Source organism: Peromyscus leucopus, chromosome 8b (genome assembly GCF_004664715.2).
Source record: "Peromyscus leucopus breed LL Stock chromosome 8b, UCI_PerLeu_2.1, whole genome shotgun sequence".
Lineage (NCBI taxonomy): Eukaryota > Metazoa > Chordata > Mammalia > Rodentia > Cricetidae > Peromyscus > Peromyscus leucopus.
In genome coordinates, this window is record NC_051086.1 from 54,077,576 (window position 1) to 54,101,504 (window position 23,929).

At 42.0% G+C, this 23,929-nt stretch overlaps 2 protein-coding genes across 3 annotated transcripts; one reads left to right on the plus strand and one right to left on the minus strand.

Moving 5' to 3' along the window:
- Window positions 1–5,243: 5,243 nt before the first annotated feature.
- Window positions 5,244–15,236, minus strand: Derl2 (derlin 2). The gene is given in 8 exon segments (XM_028860984.2): window positions 5,244–5,750; window positions 8,939–9,029; window positions 9,281–9,476; window positions 10,171–10,232; window positions 10,235–10,263; window positions 11,272–11,345; window positions 14,276–14,341; window positions 15,130–15,236. Coding segments are annotated over 8 exon segments (717 nt in total). The 5' UTR covers window positions 15,223–15,236; the 3' UTR covers window positions 5,244–5,644.
- A 390-nt stretch (window positions 15,237–15,626) lies between these two features.
- Mis12 (MIS12 kinetochore complex component) lies at window positions 15,627–23,227 on the plus strand. Of its 2 annotated transcripts, none has more exons than XM_028860986.2 (2): window positions 15,627–15,713; window positions 21,795–23,227. In XM_028860986.2, exon 2 carries the CDS (start codon window positions 21,829–21,831, stop codon window positions 22,447–22,449), a length of 621 nt encoding a protein of 206 aa, XP_028716819.1. In that variant the 5' UTR covers window positions 15,627–15,713; window positions 21,795–21,828; the 3' UTR covers window positions 22,450–23,227. The 2 variants fall into 2 exon arrangements, with proteins under 2 accessions (XP_028716819.1, XP_028716818.1); XM_028860985.2 differs by lacking the exon at window positions 15,627–15,713 and adding an exon at window positions 16,000–16,153.
- Window positions 23,228–23,929: the final 702 nt, after the last annotated feature.

The following is a 23,929-nucleotide window of genomic DNA, read 5'->3' on the forward strand; positions in this document are numbered from 1 at the left end:
ACACAAACATTTAATTTTCTAAACAATGCACTTTTTGGGGGGATTTTTCGAGACAGGGTTTCTCTGTGTAGCTTTGGAGCCTGTCCTGGAACTCACTCTGTAGCCCAGGCTGGCCTCGAACTCACTGAGATCCGCCTGATTCTGCCTCCCGAGTGCTGGGATTAAAGGCGTGTGCCACCACCGCCCGACAAAACAATGCACATTTTAAGGAACCCACTGATATGTCCGATTTACAAATGTAGAAAATGAATTTTCTGAGATTAAAGTCATTCAGATGCTGCAAAGAATTTTGAAAATGTTACTAGTATCTTAAGTTACAAAAAAGTGACCTATGAATCTGATAGCATGTATTTCTCTCACAAAATGATAGGCTCAAATAATACAAGGAAAAAAGGAAATTGTCTTTAACTCATCTCCCAGTAATTCCTACCAGATTCTCATTCTTTACACAGCTTCCCAGTCCTATTGTACACATTAATCAATGGGATTATTTAGTACTCCCACAGAAAACTTGCATATAACCAGTTCTTCCTTCCTGTTCCAACTACAAGCTCTTAGATGCTTTGCTAATTCAACACAGAAAGACTGGCAAGCAACAAATGGCTAGCTTCGCTTGTTGTTTTTTTGTAGGGTGTGGGCGGTTTATTTGTGTGTATGTTTGTGTATTATTTGCATTCAATACTCATAGAGGCCAGAAGAGGGTGGTGGATCCCCTGGAATTGGAGGTAAAGGCAGTTGTGAGCCTCCTTCTGAGTGCTTGGAACCCAGGTCCCCTAGAAGACCTGCTAGTACTCCATGGGCCAGTTCTTCAGCCTGGTTTGCTTTTTCTTACAGGGAATGTGGCTCCCAGTGAATAAACTATAACTCTCAACTCACATGAATGATATCTACCAAATTTAGTATATGGACCTTCTTTTTAAAACCTCCAGACATGGACTTTTCCCAGTCTGTTGTGGAAACTGGTGTGGCCTTTGGTTTTGGTCCTGCTGAGATGCTCAAAGCCCTATTTAGAATGTCTGGGTCCCCATAAAACCCTACTATACCCAGGTTTACCAGGAAATTTGGGTAGGAATGGGGTTAATACCATCCTTTATAAAATCAGGAGTGCTTTGAAATTCAGTCCTGCACCTGCCCACAGCCATCATTAACCAATCCATGTCCACTCGAAATGTCAGCAAGCTGTGTTTGTTAGATGAGAACATGGAACACTGATGTATACTTATCTAAATACCATTTACAATGTGGCCTTAATAAATGTATCTGAGTAGCTAAAAACTGAACCAAAACAAAAGATATTTTTATTTAGCTTCTGACAGCATAACTAGGTGCTTATAAAAATGTCCATGTTGCATGTGTTTAGGATACATGTTCAGAATATATTGACTTGGGGTTGGAGACAGGGCTCGAAGTTAAGAATACATATTGCTTTTTCAGAGAACCCAAGTTTCCTAACATCCATGTCAGGCAGCTCAAAATCACCTATAACTCTATCTCCAGGAGATCCTACACTTCTAGCCTCCAAGGGCACCTGAACTTTGTGCATACAATATATACAAAGACACATACAAGTACATATAATTTTAAATTATATAAAAATAACAAAAATAAATCTTAGAAAAAGATTAACTTGTTTTGCCCCCACCCCGATCCCCGTGCTGACTTAGGAAGGCAAGCAATCCCTTATAAAGAAAAACAACTTACATCAAGTTATAGACCTTGAGTAAATAGAAGGCAAATGCCAGTCTTTTCTTGATGCACATTCCAAGCAACCTAATGTGGGAGTCTTATATTCCTAAATGATTATAAGAATCCAAATAGGTCATATAAATGAGTGAAACACTTGGTAGGTAAAACACCTCTTAAATCCATACATTTATTGGTTGTGTGTTGAGGGGGGGGATGGAGGGAGGGAGACTGAGAGAATAGAGATCAGAGGACAACTCATGCCAGTTGCTTCTCCTTCTGCCATGTGGGGCCTGAGAACTGAACTCAGGTCTTCAGGTTTGGTGGTAAGTGCCATTACCTCTGGAGCTATCCCACCAGCTACAACACACGCGCGCGCACACACACACACACACACACACACACACACACACACACACGCACACACACACACATATACACAGACTCCCCTTCTCTAGAAGCACCCACTAATCACAGGCAACAGTTATCATGCAAGCCATTTTTTTTTTAAAGACAAGAAAAGCAAAACAAAAATTTGGTATGTTTTAAAATATTGGCTCAATTTTTTTTAATGAAGGCAAAACATAACATTTCTCTAAGGAACTCATTCCTAGTAACCCACTTATTCAGTAGCCTCAATGATAAAATAATCAGAGTTGAAAACTTTAATCCTTTATTACATGAACCATGTTGCCCACATGTCCTTCATTGGCAGTCTGAAATCTGCTGCCGCTCTAAAACAAGTCTCCTGTGGTTCAGTGGCTTTCATATCGAGAAGTTACTACACTAAGTATTCAAAAGATTATCCCGATTCTTCCTCTGGAAGACAATCCATCATACACATTGCATTCTAATCTGAGGCGGTTAATTCTGCACACTTGACTCCCTGATCTGACCGTGACTATATAAGCTCATGGTCACCTTAGCTTGCATGGCCACAAAACCATTGCCCTTGATCATGTTCAGCTTTGCTCCATCCTGTTTCCAGAAGCAATCTTAAATCTTAGCAACTAGGTACAAGTTCGCATACATACGCATTAATCCTCTCATAATTAAAAATACAAGATAATAGTTTGCTGATCAATGAACAAAGTATTTATTCAGCACCCATGTGCCAAGCACAGTGCTAGGCACTGTGGTGGATACAAAAATTAAGACATAGTCCCTGCCCTTAAGGAGCTTACATTCTCATGAAGGAAACAAAACTAACATACATGTAGCAGCTAGGAACAGTACAAGACAATATATGGTTTGCTATAAGAACTTTAGTACAGATTTGAAGCTTCACAGGGATTTAAAGACAATGAAATAGACCTTAGTATTAAGATTTGAGTGTCAGGGTCTTGAAAGACAGAAGAGGCTTAAATTGAGGTCCCTGCTAAGTAGAAGTGGGAGCAGGGTTCAGAGGAAGATAGAGATGCATTTGATAAGGGCCAAGAATGGACTGCAGGTTTCTGAGCACAGTGGCTTAACCATAGAAGCAAGGTTCAAGAGCTTTGATGAAAACTCAAAATAGTAAGTAGCTTAGTCATCCTAAGAGGAGCAAAGGGCAGGATATTGGCTAACACAGATAGAACTCACCTGTCAAAGGAAAACACAGCCACAAAATAAAACAGCGGCAGATGGCATGGCAATTCTAGGAAGCATGTTACACAACATGCCAATAGCTCCAATGTTTCCCAATTCCTAGAGGACCCCAGAGACAGTGCTATGGTTTCATTTCAAGATCCAGGGTGTGGACATTTTGCCTCACACAAGTACAAAAGAAATATAAAAGACAGGACACAGAAGAATGACAGAAAAAGAAGTCGAAGAAACAAGTAAAAATTCATAGTGAAAAAAACACACCAAAGTATATAAAATGTATCTCCTAGGGAGATGCAATTGGTATGTCCATTCATTTTAAAATGAACATATATTGTATTTCTATAAAACAAAACAAAACTCCCTATGCTTTAGGTGTGCTTTTCAGTTATTTCTGGTACAATCCAGGAAATGTCTCAAACTATACTCATGTAAGCTTAAGCAGTCAAAATTCCATAATTCAATCTCTTTTCTGTTGACTCACATTACAAAAAGGAAGCGTGTTTTAGAAGAATCAGAAATCAAGAAGTTTGCTGGGGAAATGAGGACTTTCCCTCTTGTCCAGGTAAGCACAGAGATCCTATCAAACTACACAGGGCCAGGGACACAAATGTGGAACTGGCCAAACTCCTAAGAGGCCAAATGCCTGAAACTGGAACTCCCAGGGCATAGTGTGGAGCACAGCACGGCATTTTGCCACTAGGAATTGACATCCTAAAAACCAGACTGCTTTAGGCTATACATCCAAAATGTATTTCCTGTTTTACCCGGTCATTAATATGTACAGGTATTTGCTACTTAAAATGAACAGCTGGTGAAGAGATTTTAGAATTAAAACTTTACCACAAAAATTCCATCAACTAGCTAAGTCTAAAATTCACTCAGGGACAATAAATAAAACCTAAAGAAACTAATTTCTGACTCAAAAGCAAGCAGTAATAATAAAAATAAATTCCTAAAAGTTACCAGTAAAGCTTTCTTGAACAAAAACAATGATTAAACTTAAGAATCCCATGAGGATCATACAACCTAAGATTGTCATTAAACGTAAGAGATTTTTAAACAAGGGAAAAGCAGCCCCTTTAACACACGTTCCCTAAAGTCCTCTTCAGTTATTTACTAGCAACATGGAACATGCCAGTACTCATTCCATTCCTTCTGCATATTCCACTTAGTCATTAAAATCCTTCCCACTTCAAGGGCAATCTGCAACTTCTTACCTAGAATGTTTACTACAGCTTGTTAACCCTTTGTCAACCTCTGAGAAAGATCTCATTCTGGAAAGCAGCTCAGCCAAAGTAGGACGAGCCAGTCTGGGGAGTCCTGCGCCTATATGACGTTTATGAAAACTATCTGCTCATCTCCTGGGTTCTGATGAAGCAGCATGAATGTAAAACGAGATGTAGTATCTTTGACAAGCATTCACCTGAACCGTCAGTGTGGCTGCTTCCAAATACCCTAATTTCCACCTGTCTATGAAGGTGAACCAGGCACTTGCCTCTGGAAAGGTTTTGAGCTTTTCTTGGATGACAAGAGGAAGACATACCCAACTGCTGCCCATTCATATTCCTGTGCTTTGACAAAGGGTGGCCATTACTAACCTGGGTAGTTCTTAGTGGAGAAATTCCAGCTAAGAGATGTTACAGTTGCTTTCTGTTTACAGCTGACTCTCCTACGGATTCCTCTGCTACAAGAAATCACCCTCCCTTCTCTCTCCTCCTGTGGTCTAGTAACTTGAAGCTTCGTAGTTTTCAGACGGAGAACTATCTGAATGGCAGAAACCAATCTTCCTCCTACTGAGGCTATGACTCTGAACTAGTCAGATGAACATAACAGCTGTGTATTTCCAATCTTGAAATGAAATCCAGTCGAAAGCCGTGGAGACATGAGGCGGACACGGAAACTGCTGTGTTCAGACCCACGCAGGAGAGCTAGAACACATTACCATGATTTAAAAGATCACACGAAAGCTTAAATACAGTGTGAGAGAGATGGAATTCAGTTTTATTTTGTCCTCTCTGAAACTTCCATTTACACCACGGCCTTGTCTATCAAAGAAGAGGAGGAGGAAACGCCCTGCCTTATGCCACAGAGCTTAAGTACCCATGGACTTGTTAGAGGCGGCAGGGTATCTGTTTCTCCAGTTTTTTGGCTCCAAGAGGTTATACTTTTAGTACCAGCATAGTGAGGAACCCCTGGCAAACTGCTGGAAACGTCTTCTGTGTTAGTCAGTGTACCATTCCGTAAAGTGCTTCTGGAGTTAAAATCTGTCAAGCTGTCAAAAGTGTCCACACTTTCGCAACAAGGGATAAAAGAATCCCAACGGGCATTTCACTGAGTCCTTCTCAGATGGGTTTCATAAATTGGCACAGCTGCTTTACCCTCCAAGGCGCTGGCCCTCACCCCAGGCGAAGCCTCCTGGCCGCTCTTCAGGTAGTGGGTTGTAATTGGGATCCTCATCTGGTGTATCAAAAATAGTCCTCCTAAAACATACAAGACTATTCAATGCCAGAGCCATCTTAGATTGGAAGTACTAGAAAGCAGTTCATCCCCACAGGGCTTCCACAAACAGATAAGCGTCATCTCTGCCTGACAACTAAAGAGGTATTATACCTTAAGGGCTCCACAAATATTTAACATTTACATTAACTTACCTCCTTTACTAATTTTTACTACAGAAATGATAAATGCTGATGAGGTGCCTGGAACAGTCAAATAAACAGGCACAAAAAGAATGATGCCTGCTGGGCGACAGAATAGGAATTACTCAATGTGCAGAATTTTAGAATTACAAGATCAAAACATTCTAAGGACAGGGACCACAGCAGCACGACACAAATGCACGTAACACCACTGCACTGTCCATGGTAAAATGGTTAGGATAGTGAATTTCATGTTGGGGTGTGTTGACTTAGTTACAAGAACATTCATCACTCCAATTATAGAAGGAAAAGCAATAACTAATGTCAGTGTCCATTAATAAGGGAGTAACATAAGTATGTTAAATATGAACCACAGAATATCATGTAGTCACTAAAATTCTGTAGGGCATATAATGGAAAAGTAACCACTCCCCCCACCCAAGCCCTGCAGACAGGGTTTCTCCATGTGTAGGTAGGCCTAGCTGTCCTGGAACTAGCTCTATAGACTAGGCTGGCCTTGAACTCATGGAGATCCACTGGTCTCTGCCTCCCAAGTGCTTGGATCAAAAGTATGTGCCACTACACCTAGCTAGGAAAAGTAATTCTTACATATTAAGCTTAAAAAAAAAAAAAAAAAAAAGACATTTTAGGTTTCTCTGTGTAGCTTTGGAGCCTGTCCTGGAATTTGCTCTGTAGACCAGGCTGGCTTTGAACTCAGAGAGATCTGCCTGCCTCTGCCTCCTGAGTGCTGGGATTAAAGGTGTGCACCACCAAGTTTGGCTGAAAAGAAGACATTTTAAGAAGTATACAGATAGGGCCTGGAGAGATGACTTAGCAGTTAAGAGAACTTATTGCTCTTGTGGAGGACAAGGTTTGGTTCCCAGCACCCACATCAGGGAGCTTACAATCACCTGTAACTCCAGTTCCAGGGGATACACTGTCCCTGGCCTCTGTAGGCACACACACCCATGCATACAGTACACATAAAATGCAGGCACACAGCCTTGCAAACACATTTATAAAATAAATCTTTAAAATACATTAAAATTATATAGCTATTTAAAAAAAAAAAAGCATATACAGTTACCCAATTCCAAGTGTTCAGCCCTAAACACATCTCCATACAAACAACACTAGATGAACTAAATAGGTAATCGATTTTGTGTATGTCTGTATAGTAATAATTAAAGAAGGGGTCATGAATTGGATAGGGAGTAGGGATACACAGAAGGAGTTGAAGGGGAGAGAGGGAGAAGTGGAAATGATATAATACAATAATCACCTAGGAAATTATCAAAAAGGTATGAAAGACGCAAGACTAGCTACCAAAAGTCAGTCAAAGGAAACTGCCATGTATAAGTAGAATTACAGAAGATTTTACTTCCTGTGGTGGTTTGAATAGGTATGGCCCCCACAGATTCAAGTGTTTGAATGCTTGGCCCATAAGGCATGGCACTATTAGGAGGTGTGGCCTTGTTGGAGGAAGTGTGTCACTGTGGGGGTGGGCTTTGGGGTTTCCTATGCTCAAGCTACATCCAGTGAGAAAGACCACTTCCTGCTGCCTGTGAGTAGAGATGTATGATTCTCAGCTCCTTCTCCAACACCATGTCTTCCTGCACACCACCATGTCCTGTCATGATAATGGACTAAACCTCTGAAACTGTTAGCCATCCCCAATTAAATGTTTCCCTTTATAAAAGTTGCCGTGGTCATGGTGTCTCTTCACAGCAATAGAAACCCTAATTAAGACTCTTCCTTGTTTTTTGTTAATTAAAAAAAAAAATTTCCTCTTGAGATGGATTCTTGGTATGTTACCTAGGTTGACATCAAACTTTGAATTCTTCTGCCCAGGCCTTTGGATGGGATGACAGGCATATACTAGCATACCTTGCTAGTTCACTCTTCTTTTCCTCTTTCTTAAAGATATATATACTTCCCTTCTATTGATTTTTTAGTTCTTTTTTTAAGGTTTATTTATTTGTGTATTTTATGTATATGGGTATTTTGTCTGCATGTACACCTGCACACCAAAAGAGGGCCTCAGATCCATGGGGTCATAATTACAAATGGTTGTGAGCCACCATGTGGGTGCTGGGAACTGAACTCAAGACCTCTAGAGAAGCAACCAGTGCTCTGAGCCATCCCTGTAGCCCCTTATTTTCATTTTACGCCTGTGGGTGTTTTGCCTGCATGTGTATCTGTGTAGCATGTTCTTTCGGTGCCTGAAGAGGCCAGAGGATGGTGCTGGATCCCACGGAACTGGAGTTACAGACAGTTGTGAGCTGCCATGTGGGTGCTGGAATTGAACCTGGGTCTTCTAAAAGAGCAGCCAGTGCTGCTAACCACTGAGCCATCTTCATTCTTTTTTGGTTAACCATTCTCCAACAGAGAATTTATATCAAAGCATTTGATCATCTCAGTAGAGCCTTGTTTGTCTGTTTTTTGAGACAGCGTTTCTTTGTGTAGCCCACCACCTCCCAGCAAGCCCCCCTCTCTGCCCTTTAACATAATAGTTTCCAAGGACACAAAATTCTAGAGCAGAAACAGGTCTTGTAAATCAAAACTCTAGCTCAAGAGACTGCAGAATACAAATGAAGAGATGAGCTTCAGATCACACTGCTCGGGGGTGGCACAGCTAGCCTGGCTGCAGGTCCAAAGCCTTTCCATTCTATTTCCCTGTGCATCTCCACTACCTGCGTTGCTGGTCACAAAGCCCTCAGAAACGTCCTCGGAACTGTGTGGCTTCTTCGAATGTTTACGTCTCAGACAGCCGGCAGGCTCCTCTCTGGCACACAAGTTCTAGCGGTCTCTCAGGATAACAAATGCAAAGTCACCCCCACGATGTCAAGAGCCCAGTAATTACAACCCTGGCCTAGTCTGCGTCTGGCCAATCCAAAAGTTCTCCAACTATGTTGCTCAATCTTCTGACACTGGTATGAACCATATGAATCAGGAGCGAAGGGAGCCCAGAATAAACCATGATCATGGTTTGTCTGCATGGACTGTGAAACATGGCATTAAATACTCACAAAAGAGATGGTGTTTTCAGAATTCTTATTCCACCAGGCTGATTGGGAAATATATCTTCCAAGAAAAAATATATGTGCCCAACTGCAATACCTATAATCAACCAGAAATAAAGGATAAAAAGGAAGATTAAAGTTGTCAATTTTAAGTCTCCTACCAACATACACTTTATTTAGGGTAAGTGTAATTACTGAAAATCAATGAGCTACTATTATCTTTCAGATATAATTATTAAACGATCTTGCAATAGCTATATATGAAGACTGAACAGAATAAACATGAAAGACAGTGACAAAATACATTTTCAGGTAAAATAAGACAAAAAGTAGTGGTAAGATGCTTACCCAAAAGGTCCACAATAATTGAGTTCCCCAACAACAAGGAAAACCCCATGAGCACCCAGGGCAGAAAGGGGGCCTGGAAGTTTAGAAGACCAAAGAAGTTCATGCGGACGTACGGGTTCCTTCGGCTCCACACGTAGACCAGCATTATTGTAAAGGCCTGGCCTAAAAAAACTAAGCTCACAAACAAACCAAAAAGCTAGCAAATGGAATTAAGGAAAATATCAACATGAAAGCATGCCAGGGAAGGCTAAGTAAGAGAACTAAAGACTATCCTTTTGCTAAAATCTGAATTAAAAAAGGCTAAGTAGTGACATTTTCAAACTGTAAGAAGAAAATTAATTACCCAAGGCAACTAGGCAAAACTGGCTTGGGTTAAATTGTCTGGCTCACAGCTACTACAGACTAAACTTGTGCTTTTGTGATGCTTTTGCCTTTTTGGAAAAAGTTAATTCCTTTGTAAGGAAATGCCACGAAGAGCACTCTCCACTGCGCCTTCACAGGTGCCGAAGCACGCAGGCTTGGCACACAGCATGGATCGAGGTCTGTTACACACAACAAAGTTCTTTTCTTTCTAAAAGCATTGTATCGGTTTGACAGCGACTTAATACATGTCTTACCAACTAAGCGGAAGTGAAGTCACCCACCAGTAGCGATATAACTGAGATGCTTCCAGAAAACCCACCCGGGTTAAAAGTTCTTGCTGGGCAGAGCCTCCTGTCCAGCCTCTAGGCTTGGAAGCTGTCAAAGCGGGCTGTGAAATAAATGGGAGTGCCCTGAGGCTACAGTTTGGGGAACTACTTTATCTGTTTGTTCAGAGTAGCTTGTGAATCATGAGGAGTAGACAGTCTCTTCTTTAATATTTTCCTGTATTTTATTTGTTGAAAGGATACAGTCATTAAAAATCCACCAAAAAGGAACATAAATACAAAGTCTGCTGTCCGACCTCGAAAGAGCCTTCTTCTAGCATTCGACAGTAACGATATCTTAAGTTTCAGGTTAAGAAAATATTAAGCACACACATAAGAAGAAAATAAAATGTAATGAACCACTGAAACATACTTAGGCTTCATACTACACAGGAAAGCTGCATTTCTCTGAGAATGTTTAAGTAGTGATCTGGCTTCTTTTTTTTCCATCAAGCATTTTAGGCAACAACAAAACTCGCACCATATTATACAAAGCCTGTTCCTGGTTGGGTAGCTAATTCAAACACTGCATGAACATGCTTCCAATCACCTTTACATCTCTTCCAATTTGTAGTACTGTCTTTCCCATGTTCAACTACATGTGAATTTGCACCATCCTTGGTTTGCTGATTTGGAAGAAATCCCTGCAAAAAAGCCTTGTGTGATAACTACTTTTCTAGGCCAGGTAGGCCAAGCATTTCTATATTCCAGTTCATAAAAACTGTAATGAAAAACCTTTGATTAGAAACTTATCAGAATATATCCTATACAGGAAACACAAAAAACCGTTCTAGGACTTAAAGGCCCTCTGTCTCCTGCAGACGAGCTGGAGTGCTGTGTGCTCAGCACATCCAATTCCCATCTAATTCTTTGATTACGAGGGCTCTTCCTGTCTCTCAACAAACCTAAATATGTCAAGCCCAGCAGACATTTTGGCACTCACTATTTTTTCAGCCTTGTAATCATGGTCCCCACTCTCATAAACTCATTCCAAACCCTGGGGGAATTCTGTTGAGTTAGCAATGTTTCAGGGTGATTTACTACTGTGCCAGCTGATGCTGACATTATTTTACAAATGTGTCTACAATAAATCACAGCTGAAGGACATGCATGTTTTAAGAGTTGGAACTTCCTGTGTAAACAAGGAGTTACAAAGAATTTCAAAACATTATGATTTGATTACAAACTACAGACCCAGAAGTCATAACTACAATGTTATTAAAAAAAACAAGAGTAATAGTTTCAACTTACAATATACACCAAGTTAACCTAAAGTTTTGATGTTGATTCCACTTAAAAGGATACAGAAAAATCATGTTAAACAAAAAATTGAATCCAACTGGACCAAAAAATAAGAAATTGGTGATTAGCCTCCATATCTGTGGGGGGTGGGGGCGGGGGCAGGGGAGAGAAAGATACATTAAGTAAAATACATAACCAGGAAACATTTCTATAGTAAGAGAAAAACGACATTCTATGACTCTAAGGCTCCAAAGTCCTAGGTGGGGCCCATTCAAATGTGACATCCATCTCACTCTGGGTTTGTTTGTGTGTGTGTGTGTGTGTGTGTGTGTGTGTGTGTGTGAGAGAGAGAGAGAGAGAGAGAGAGAGAGAGAGAGAGAGAGAGAGAGATATGCTTCTAGTTAAGAGACTAAAAGATATTAATTGGACTGTGAAATTTATATGGATGATAGGACAAAAATTCAAAATCATAATTGTCTTTTATAAAACAACACAAAAAGCGCACACCATGTGGCTAAGCAAATTAGCTGTCTGAATAAAAAGCTAGGTTAGTTTGCAGAACAGAGTGCTTTTATATGTGTAGTCACCATAAGGAGGAGTTTACAGGTACTAAAAACTTCAGGGATCCAGTAAATAAAGCTGCTGAAAAAAAAGTTTCTAAATTAGCCACAACATCCTAATGGAAAAATTACAGTCAGGTTCTGGTTTGAAGTTGACTTCCTACAAGAATTGATGCTCCTAGAGTGAAGGAGAGATACAAGAGCAGTCTCACCTATTCAATCTACAACTACTCACAAAGCTTTGCATAATTTACTATCATGTGAGATCTTAGTAATCTTGTGAGATGGGCAAGCTGATGTGACCATCCTCACTTCACAGATAAGAAATCTTAAGACTTAGGGCTTGCTGAAGGGCAAGGCAGCTGGGTGGAGACTCTTGATAGCAAATCTAGAACTCCTAATTCCAAACTTAATACAAGAATTTAACCTTGGCTAGGGATGGTTGCTCATGTCTATAATCCTAGTACTAAGGAGTCCAGGCAGGAACTTCACAGAATTGCTGTTAAATTCAAAAGTTGCCCAGGCTTCATAAGAGATCCTGTGGTTTTGTTGTTGCTTAAAAAAAAAAAGTATGGTGATGTACACCTTGTGATCCTAGGAGGCTGAGGCAAGAGGACACCATGACTGGACACCGTGACCATGCCACAGTCACAGCCACAAAACAAACTATCTCAGAAAATAAACAAAAAACAAACCAAAGAACTTAACCCTAGGCAGTCACGCCCCACAAGTCAGTAGGAAGCAATCCCAGGAAAAGCCACCTAGCGGAGACCAGATTGCCAGGGGACCGACTGCTCATACACCATTAAACCCTCCACCACCGGTAACTATTTGTGACAATTAATGTTGACAGTCACCTGTAAGACAAACTCCGGGCATCCCTCTCTGAGGGAGTTTCTAGACTCTGTCACTTGAGGTGGAAAGGAAAACACTAGCTGGGGCGCCATTCAATGGGCTGGGATCCTAGAACAACTGAACAGGAAGAAGTGAACTGAACTCCCGACTTGTGCCTCTGTTTCCTCACTAAGGGTACAAGGGGACCCACAGCCTTAAGTTCCAGATGCAGTGACTTCCCAACCACAATGGGTCTTTACCAATAAACTGAGAGCCAAATAAGCCCTTCCTGTCTTGAGCTTCTTTGTCAGGTATTCCCATCACAGCAGTAAGAACAGCAACCAGCACTCTGTTTACATGGAAACAACCCAGTTCTATGTGTTACCTGCATGTAAGAGCTCACAGAATCCTCAACCCAGTGAGGACACCACACATAAAAGCCCCCAAGTAAAGCTGGATGGTGGTGGTGCACACCTTTAATCCCAGCACTCAGAGGCAGAGGCAGACAGATTACCTGGGAGTTCAAGGCCAGCCTGGTCTAGGGAAGGAGATCCAGGACAGCCAGTGCTACACAGAGAAACCCTATATAGAAAAACCAAACCAACCAACCAACCAAACAGAAAACCCCAAGTAAGGGTGAGAGATGCTCTATCGTGAAAGGTAATATATCTGAAGGCACACAAAAGCTGCATCTTGAAAGGCAAACTAGAGTTCAATGGGTACAAAGGGAGTATAATCCATTTGGGGCAGGGAACAGCACGAATAAAGCAGAATTACAGCCAATGAGATCTAGCCTTCACCTAGAGTGTGAATGACCATCCTGGCATGAAAACACACTGCTTTTTAGCATTTTAATCACTGGAAAAAGACTTCTTCAAGCTGTACTCTAATAAGCTAACATACTGTTTTAGAGAACGGTCTTTTAGACTTGTGTTAGTATGATCTGACTTCTGGGAGACAGATCAGTGTTAAAGTTCTACCAGAACTGGTTTATGAGCTGGACCATGAGGATTAACAACAATTAACCCAGGTTGTGTCTGGGTGGTGAATGGACAAAATAAGGGCTATCCTGTGAGACTCCCTGGGCAGCTAGCTGGTTAGTCTATTCTCAAATCACATCATTATCATTATCACCATCATAATTATTATTATTAACATTGGTTGTTGTTACTATTGCTTGTGTTTTAAGACAATTCCTTGATGTGTAGTTCAAGCTGGCCTCAGCTTCCTGACTGCTGGGATTATGGCCACAGTAATTCTTAAATAGTTGTAGTCAAATACAGGAACTCAATACACCAAAAACATACTAAAAATAGAAGATGAATTATAAATTCCCACCTGTAGCAATTTTCTTAAGACAGGGACTTCCTAGGTAGTCCAAGCTAACCCAGAACTTGACATCTTCCTGCTTAATCTGCCTGTACCTCGATCCACCCTTGGCAATTCTAATTTGGTATAAGATGAAGAGCTCACAAATACCTAGCAGTTCTTAAATGATTCTGGAGTCCAACCAGGCTGCAGAATTCCTTCTTTACATTTCAGTAAGTCTTATAATCAGAGCTTCCTCCACTGGGTTATTTTTGAGACTGTATCTGACAGGATTTATTACTTACTAAACAATAAAGAAAAGATGATAGTGGAAATATTAATCATAGTAGCCATAGACCACTTACTTGAAAGTGTTTAAAAATTAGTTCAGGGTTGAAGTATAACTGAAAAGGTGTGATCAATTCCAACTGCTGAAATGGAAAAAAAAAAGCTTCTTAAATCAGATCGATCATAAAACAAAACTTCAGCACTAACAACAAAGGATCAGTAGCTCTAATAATTTCTGTTGTCACTTGGAGTAAATTTCTATGTCTTGCTTGCGAAGGCTGGTAAGGGATTCTTTAGAATTCGTACAACCGTTTGTATCCTCAATACACAATGCAAGTTTTATGTTGCAATATTTGAGGATGCTATAAGGCAGGCAGGAGAGGGTAGTTTAGAGACAAGACAACAGTATCTTTTACGAATCTGTGTGTCGCGTGGTCACCACCTGAGAAACAGCTGGGTGAGACAACTCCGAGTAAGAGATTCGAGGCCCCGCTATCAATAGGGCTAGGTACAGGCGACCAGTTCTTACATCCACGGGCCGTCTTTTGAAAGATGCTTCCCGACAATTCGAGATTTTTATTCTTAATATGGAAGTCTGTGAACCTAGCGGACCTTGCTCCCACACTAGTCACCTGGCCATAGCTAGAGCTCTGAGACACATTTTTAGGTGGGCGGCTCCCGCAGGTCTGACTCGCTACAGGTCTCGATTTCATCTCTCGGAAACAGACCTGCCCTCGCATGGAGGAGCACTTCCTTTTCAGGTCACTGGCTTGGCACCCTTGGGACTATCCTGAACCCTAGAGTCAGCTCCGGATGTCTCCACCCACCCCTGGGACCAAACCCTCTGGGCTTCTCTGCGGCCCAAACCCGTTTTCTGAAGACCCAGTCATAGCTAGCCTGAAAAAGAGGACGTGGCGCCACAGCTGCTCACCACGGCCGCGGTGGTGAGGACGCAGGCGGTAGTGTAGGCGCGGCTGACCGGCGGGATCTGCAGGTACTCCAGCCGGAGGCTCTGGTACGCCATCTTCCCCACCGCGCCTGCCCCCCTTCCCCTTCCGCCAGTATGCCAGGCGGCGGGGCGGACTCAAAGCCGGCCTTCAGCCTTACCACCGCTGTCCAATCAGCGCCCCGCACTCGGCCAGCCACCAATCGCTGGCGCCCTGGGGACTGCGCATCCACCAATCACGAGTTGCGCCTCCGCGTCGGCCCATCCTTTCATCTCCGCCTACCAACGAAGAGAGAAAGTACCAGTTCCTCCCGCCAATCCCCGCCGGCCACAGCTAGCTTTCCCGCCTTGTCCCCTTCCCTTTACCAATCCAAGTGCTCCCTTTCGACCCCGCGGCCAGCCAATCAGGAGTGCGGGCCAGCCCGCCTTTGCGTTTGTTCGCGGAGGCACATTCCAGTCGCTTCCGAGGAGCCGGTGCCGCCGTCTTCCTCCTTCAGCTCCGTGTGGTTTGAAGGAAGTGGCGGGAAGCCGGTGCGCGGCGGACTCCCATCACCCCCGGGATCGCTTCGGTAGGGGCTGTGTGCTCTCTGAGGAGGAGCGGTGTCGTTTCCCGGGGCGCCGGAGCGTTCTGCAGGGTACCCCCTCCCACCAGGCCGGTTTGGGCCTGGAGGTCCCGGCATGCTTCGCGGCCGCAGGGTGGGACGGGAGCTGGAGCTGCCGGAAGCGCCTCCGGCTCTGCGGTCTCTGGACCTTGTCTGCGGTGGTCGTGGGCTCCCTTCCACTCGTCGAGATGGTGTGGGGACCTCCCGTGTTTTTTAACTTCACCCGCAGGAGCTCTGTCTGGCAGAGACGCGATGGTAGATGAGTTAATAACACGGAGGGGAAAGCGAAGGAGGTAGTGGCTGCCTCTTGAAGGATCTGTGCTCAGTGCGTGCCTACTTGAAGGAAAGGAAATAGAATTCGGTTGTGTTGGAGCAAAGACTATCCAGACCGTGGCAGGAGTATTCTTGTAAGTTAAAAGAAGCATAAAAAATTGTGTGTGTGTGTGGGGGGGGAAGTGTGACTGTAAAGAGAGAATGACATTTAATTTAGAAGTAATATAAGGCTGAACACAGTAGTGGCACCCGCCTGTGACTCCTAGCCACTCTGGAGGCTGAAGCCAGAGGCTTTGTTGAGTCCTGAAGTTGTAGGCCGGCGTGGACAACACAGAGGAGATTGGGGGCAAACACTAGAAGAGCGGTCTTAACTTGTTGGTAAAACTGCAGCTTTATAGCTACCACCTCGCCATAGCATTGGCCGTGTAACAGAAAAAAGGCAAACTTGGAACTTTTCTCTGAACTGGAAGTTTGGATTTAGGAACTTGGTTAGAATTGGATACACACACACTTGAAGCAAAGTTAGAATGCAAACTTAATTATAGGGTGCAAGTTGTCGGTAGGTTGACTCATCATTTGGGTAATTTGTAACAGACATCCATCCTGCTTGGATAATGAAAATATTATAATCTTCTAGAAAAGGCATCCCAATATAAACAACAGATGTGGAGGGTGGAGGTAGTTTCAGTGTCCAAACAGTATGTGAGGCCAGATGGTTTTAATTTTTAAAATACAGTGTGGGCCTGGGAATGTATCAGTAGAGTGCAAACCTAGCTTGTAAAAGGCCCTGGACATAATGCTTAGCACTATAGGAAGGCAAAACAAGTTTATGACTACCAAATTGGCAAAAGTTAAGAGGGTTGGCAGGTAAAAGAAGTTCTGGTCTACTCCAAGTGAGTATAAACCTGTCTAGATGTTCTAAGAATGTTTTGGCAATATTTAGTGACATTATATATGCAAATATCTGGCAAGTCCCTAAGAAGATTTCACTTGGAAGATCTCCATATCACACACCCCCACCCCCGTTTTAGGCAACTTTATTGAAGAAAACAAAATTAGTTACTAGCAGACCTATTAGGTGATCCCTCTTCCATTATCAACTCCCAACATCTTTTTCCTTGGGAGATGAATTAATAGCTCCAAGCCTCCTAGCAATTTAGATGAAAATTCAGAACTGTTTTGAGACCCTATTTTGGAATACAAAGGATGTTTGTTTTTCCATATTAATGCTACAGATTCAAAACCAATTCTCTAACCCATCAGTTATGAGCATAAAGAATATTTGTAAACTGAGACTTAACAGTGGAAGGCTTAAACAAGGACAGATGCTGCTAAAATATTTCATCCTATGGTGGGACAACTAAATACCCATGTCTATTCCCCACTCAGATGATTTCTCCAGTGTTAGAGCAGTGAGGAATGGTTTAGTCTCATTACAGAGTTAGAGAAGACATGGCCACATAATACACTTGCTCCACTTAAAAAAAATGTAGCCAGGTGGTGGCCAGCCTTGTCTACAGAGTGAGTTCCAGGACAGCCAGGGCTACGCAGAGAAACCCTGTAAATCGTAATCTTGATTAACTGTTACCTTATAATACAGTTTTCCAAAAAGCAGTTATTGTGTGGGTATAGTCATGGTTCAACAGTAAGGTCCCCATGCCACTTCCAGAGGATGAGTTTGCATCTCAGCGCCCATGTTCAGTGGTTCCCAACTGTCTCTAACTCTGGCTCCAGCCGGACTGACACCCTCCCCTGGTCTCCAAGGGCACCTGTATGCATGTGGCATATGCACACGTGAGCATACACACATAATAGTAAGATTAAATCTTTTAAAAGTCATTGTACAACACTGAAAGAACTTAAGTCTTCTTAGGTGACCCAGTAACTGAATGGAAAGTGGTAAACAAAAGACAAAAGTAAGAAGAGGTCTGATAAAGGAACTGCCAAATGAGAATAGAAGAGGAAGAGTAATTTAAAGTTTATTCCAGCAATAATGCAGGCTATTCTGACTTTAAGGTCATATCATATGGCATGTTTCTGACTTTGTTCCCAACATAATCTCTTAAATGTATCTCTGATTTATAGATCTGTACAATCTGTGGCACTAAAAGGATCATGCAAACTTGTATCAAAACAGTGAACAAATGAATAGAGTGATTTAGAAATAGTTAAAGCAGGTGATCACTGATCTTAGACTATGGAGTCAGATGCTATTACTGTTACTATTTGAATGAAAGTTCTTGCAAATGTATCCTTAGCTGGTTTGAAAATAGAAAAGTGAATTGTCAGAAAGAATACTCTGCCTTGATATGGGCTGTCATTAATCTTATCATTGTGGCTTGCCAGTGAAGCCTAGCCTCAGCTGCACCTGCAGAATTTTATATTGAAGTGTCATGGACCAAATATGACAGAGCCTCACATTAATCCATTTCAGTGTCATAGTTTGACTTCTGCCTGGTTCCTTGTTAACTTTTTTTAAGTGTATTTTGTTTGTTTGTAAAGTGTATTTTGTTTGTTTATTCATTCATTTATTTATTTTGCCTGCATGTATGTATATTCATCATGCCTGTGCCTGGTTCCTACACGGCCAGAAGAAGGCATTGAATTCTCTAGAACTGGAGTTACAGATTGTGTGAGCCATCATATGGGTGCTGGGCACTGAACCTGGGTCTTCTATAAGAGGAGCTAGTGTTCTTAACCACTGAGTCATTTCTCCATCCCCAACTATCTTGTTTGTTTTGTTATTTTTCTTTTAATGTTTTATTTTTTTTTTTTTTTTTTTTTTTTTGTTTTATTGTCTAATTGATTTTACTTTTTGAAATGTGTGTGTATGAGTGTTTTGCTTGCATTTATGTATTGTTTTATGCATTATTGCTTGACTATGTCATTCAGTACAAGTAGTGTTTAAAAAAAAAAAAAAAAAAAAAAAAAAAAATAGATTTTGAACTGACCCACGAAGTGAGATTTTTGCTTTTTTTTTTTTTTTTTTTTTTTTTATTTATATTGTTACTCATAGTGTGCCATGTCCCCCAAAGAGGTTAGAACAGGGCATTGGATTCCCTGGAATTGGAGTTATGGATGGTTATGAGCCACCGGGTGTTGGGAACTGAACCCAGGTCTTATGCAAGAACAGGTGCTCTTAACCATTGAGCCATCTCTCCAGTCCTGTTCCTCACTAGCTTAAAACATTTTAAAAATTAATTTATTTTTATGTGTGTGCCTTCATGTATATGTATGTTGCACTGTGTGCAGTGCCCGAGGGTGGTCAGGAGAGAGGGTGTCAGAACTGGAATTATAGATAGTTGAGAACTTTTATATGGATTCTGGAAACCAAACTTGGGCCCTCTGCAAGAGCAGCAGATGCGCTTAACAGCTGAGTCATCTCTGGCAGCCCTGCTCCTCATCATCTTGATGAATGCTCAAAGGTCTGACAGGTGTCTTGATTATTTGGTTGGTGGGGAAGGATTGTCTTGTTTTACACTGTGTATCAGTCCCCTAACACCACTGTCACAAACACAGGGTAACTCTAAGGGGATTGGGTTTACTTCTCATACATAATCATTGAATTTGTGCCATCCCTTTCCTTCTCCTTTTTGGAACAGCAGCTTCTTACTAAACTGGATGGGGATGGCTAAGAGGGAGCATAGATGCAGAGCTGAAATGCTTAAAGGACACATTTTGTTTGTTTGTTGTTTTTGTTTTTCGAGGCAGGATTTCTCTGTGTAGCCCTGACTGTCCTGGAACTTGCTCTGTAGACCAGGCTGGCCTCCAACTCACAGAGATCTACCTGCCTCTGCCTCCTGAATGCTGGGATTAGAGGTGTGGCATGGACACTTTACTTGGTGTGTGTGTGTGTGTGTGTGTGTGTGTGTGTGTGTGTGTGTGATAGAACTGCTATACTGCTGTGGTCAGGGTCAGTTAAGTAATGAGTGCAATGACATGAAGTGATTCAGCCATTAAAATGTAAACATGTGTACATGAGACTATTAGTAGGGGCTGGAGAGGTGGCTCCAGAGTTAAGAGCTTTTGTTGCCTTTGCAGAGGGCCTGAGTTGGGTTCCCAGCAAGTTGAGTTGCCAGCACTCACAGCTATTTATAACTCCAGCTCCAAAGAACCCAACACCTTCGGTTTTTTTGTAGGCATCTTCGTGTATGTGTACATACACAGGTGGATACATGCATATGCACATAAAAAGTGAGTTCTAGGCCAGCCAGAGCTACCTGTGTTAAAAACAGCACCACAAATTGTAAGAGTAGTTTTGGCATTCTGCTCCTTGGGAGGCAAAGATAGAAAAGTTGAAATTTTGAAGCCAGCCTAAGCAACATAGTGAGGCCCTGTCTCAACAAAACCAAACCCTAGTAGGAGCATAATCTGTGATAAGTGTTCAGGAAGTAAAAATCTTCCAGGCCAGAGATATTCTATGAACGACACTACAAAAACAAATTCTGTTTATATAGCCACACAGTTATCACCACTGTTTTTTAAACCATTACATATATAATTTTCAAGGTTGATGGCATCCTGTCTTCTCATAAGATTGTCCACACCATTGGCTATACTTTTTTTTTTTTTTTTCACTTAAATTTTTAAAAAATTCATCTGGTAGTTTGAAGTAGCAGTTTGTAGATTACATTAAATGCCCTTACCTGAGAATGGAGTAAAACTTCTCTTATTTCCATACCAAGCATATGGTTACTAGTAAGACAAAAATGCCCTGGTTAAGTTCCATGGTTCCAAGGTTAAGGAAATGGGATGACATGTTTCTAGATGCTTACACTAGAAAAGAATGCCTCTCAGATCCTTGAAACAAGTCAGGGTAAAGGCTTGGTCATTTAGTTGGATTTTTCTCAGATGGCTAGGGTGGGAGACAATGAGGTAAATAAAATGGTAGAACATGGGACTAAAAGGAATGGGCAGAGAAGTTAAGTGGAAACACTGGGAGCTGCTTAAGGTACAGTGTGACTGACAGACTAGCACGGGACTTGGTTAAGATGTAGCTCAGTAGAGTGCTTGTGGGCCCTGGCTTCTAACCCCAGCACCACATAAAAAATTGGGCTGATTGGTATACTCCCATGATCCAAGCACTCTGGTAGTAGGAACAGAAGGATCAGAAGTTCAAGATCATCCTCAGCTACACACCAAGTTTGAGGCCAGCTTGGGTTACATGAGACCCTGTCACAAATGAAAGTTTGAGGCCAAAATGTGGGGGCATATGTAGATCATTGAAGCTCAAAAAACCAGGTCTCTAGGGTAGTGAGGCCGTCTGTTTAAACTTTCAAAGTTGCCCAAGATAACAGAATTGAGAAGGTTGGGCTTATATCTAAGTCTTCAGTAATAATAACTGAGGGAAATGAACAATAAAGAGAGTATAGGAAAGAGACTCAAGAGGCAAGGGCTTCTGTCTTTCTGTGGACATTTAAGGCTGGAAGGAACATCAGGTATCAAAGGAGCACAAATGCCTTAGTTTTCTGTTTGCTTTCTTTTTTTTTCTTTTTAAAGATTTATTTATTTATTTATTATGTATATAGTATTCTGCCTGCACATATGACTATAGGCCAGAAGAGGGCACCAGATCTCATTCTAGATGGTTGTGAGCCACCATGTGGTTGCTGGGAATTGAACTCAGGACCTCTGGAAGAACAGCCAGTGCTCTTAACCTCTGAGCCATCTCTCCAGCCCCTATTTGCTTTCTTTGTTTGCTTGTTTATCAATAGAGAGGTTTGTTACTTTCCTCTGATGATGTTATACAAATGAAATTTCTTTTTGTACTTGCAGGTTTTCACAGTTGAGGGCAGCAAAGTAAAGCAGGATGTCCGTGGATCCGATGGCCTATGAGGCCCAGTTCTTTGGCTTCACACCACAGACTTGCCTGCTGAGGATCTACATAGCATTTCAAGACCACCTGTTTGAAGTGATGCAGGCTGTTGAACAGGTTATCCTAAAGAAGCTGGAGGGCATCCCAGACTCTGAGATTAGCCCTGTCCAAATTCGTAAATGCACAGAGAAGTTTCTTTGCTTCATGAAAGGACGTTTCGATAACCTTTTTGGCAAAATGGAGCAGCTGCTTTTGCAGTCGGTTTTGTGTATTCCCCCAAACATCCTGCTTCCTGAAGATAAGTGTCAGGAGACGCATCCTTTCAGTGAAGAGAAATTCCAGCTCCTCAAAAAGGAAATCGAAGAGTTACAGGAGAAGTATAAGGTCGAATTATGCACTGAACAGGCCCTTCTTGCAGAATTAGAGGAGCAAAAAACTGTTAAAGCTAAACTCAAAGAGACTTTGACTTTCTTCGATGAGCTTGAAAACATTGGCAGAGATCACGGAACTAGTAACTTTAGGGAGAGTTTGGTGTCCCTGGTCCAGAACTGTAGAAAACTCCAGAACATTAGAGACAATGTAGAAAAACAAAGCAAAAGACTGGAAACACGGTAATTTCTCAGTAGTGAAAAGAGAGAGCATGTAAATAAGCAGCTTTTCTTTCATTACTCTTAGGTTTAAAGTCTTTTGGGGCTACTTACTTCCCCTCCTTTCCCAGGTTCCACAAAGTGGATCTTCTAGAACTGCACGTTCTGGTTCAGACTTCTAAAGCAGAGTTTGTATTCATCTGCTTTCCCCCTTCTGACATTTGGGTTGACCAGCCTTGTTCTGGTAACACCTTTAGTTCTTCTTTCGGGATTGTACCCAGTCAGCTGTTAGGGGTGCTTTAGTATGGGTTCAGGAGGCAGTGGAATCCTGTGTGAGTCAGGCTATATATTCATTCATTGAATGTTGGAGTGCAGCCATGAGGTACGTCAGGGACTAATAAAGCAGAAAGGCTGGGCTGAGGACATAGCTCTGTGGTAGAGTATGCTCAGCGTGTGGGTGTCTCGGGGTTTAACATGCCCTACTCTGGAGAGAAGAAAAGGAGGGGGAAGAACAAAAAGAAAAAAAAAAGGGGAACGGTGTGGCAGACGGGGTCAGGGATATGGGGTGAAGTATAAGACAGGCAGGGGCTGATGATATGAGTCAGCAGGTAAAAGGACTTGTAGTACAAGCCTGGTGACCCCAGTTGGATCCCCAGAATCCATGTAAAGGTGGAAAGAAAAGCTTGACTCCACAAAATTGTACTCTGACTTCTAAAGGTACACTGGTATGTGCACCCCTCATTCCCCACATTGTGTGTGCATACACACATATACACATACAATAATAATTTTGTTTTAAGAGATAAGCAAAACCTCTGTGTATGTTTGAGTGTGTGCCACTAAAAAACTGACTCCTCGCTGCCTGTTGTGTACACCGTTGATCCAGCACTTGGGAGGCATAGGCAGATGGATCTCTTGGGAGTTCAGCCTGACCTATCTACAGAGTTCCAGGACAGCCAGGGCTACATAGAGAGACTTGTCTCACAAACCAAAAACAAACAAAACAGTAAAACTCAAGTCTGGGGCTGGAGAGATGGCTCAGAGGTTAAGAGCACCGACTGCTCTTCCAGAGGTCCTGAGTTCAATTCCCAGCAACCACATGGTGGCTCACAACCATCTGTAATGAGATCTGGCGCCCTCTTCTGTATACATAATAAATAAATAAATCTTTAAAAAAAAACAACAAAAAAAAAACTCAAGTCTGATTCCTGACACTTGTTATGTTGGTAAAGCAGACTGTATCGGGACTCTAGTTAGATATAAGGACCATTGCAGCAGGGCTTTGCATTGAGGGAGAGGCTAGATTCTAAATATAACAAGGAAAAGTTGGGGATGTGCAGCTAAGGAACAGAATGGACTTGTAGGGATAAAAGGTCATCACTGGATGGAAAATTACTAAAGGGGTCAGTGTTAGGGTTTGAATGTGTCCACGAAATTCATGTGTTAAAACTGACTTCCTAGTGATACAATGTTGAAGTTGATTATTTATACTTTGATTAATGCCTGTG

Bases quoted from the DNA above. Each gene is read 5' to 3' on its own strand.
- Mis12 (XM_028860986.2), top strand. From the start codon at position 21,829: ATGTCCGTGGATCCGATGGCCTATGAGGCCCAGTTCTTTGGCTTCACA.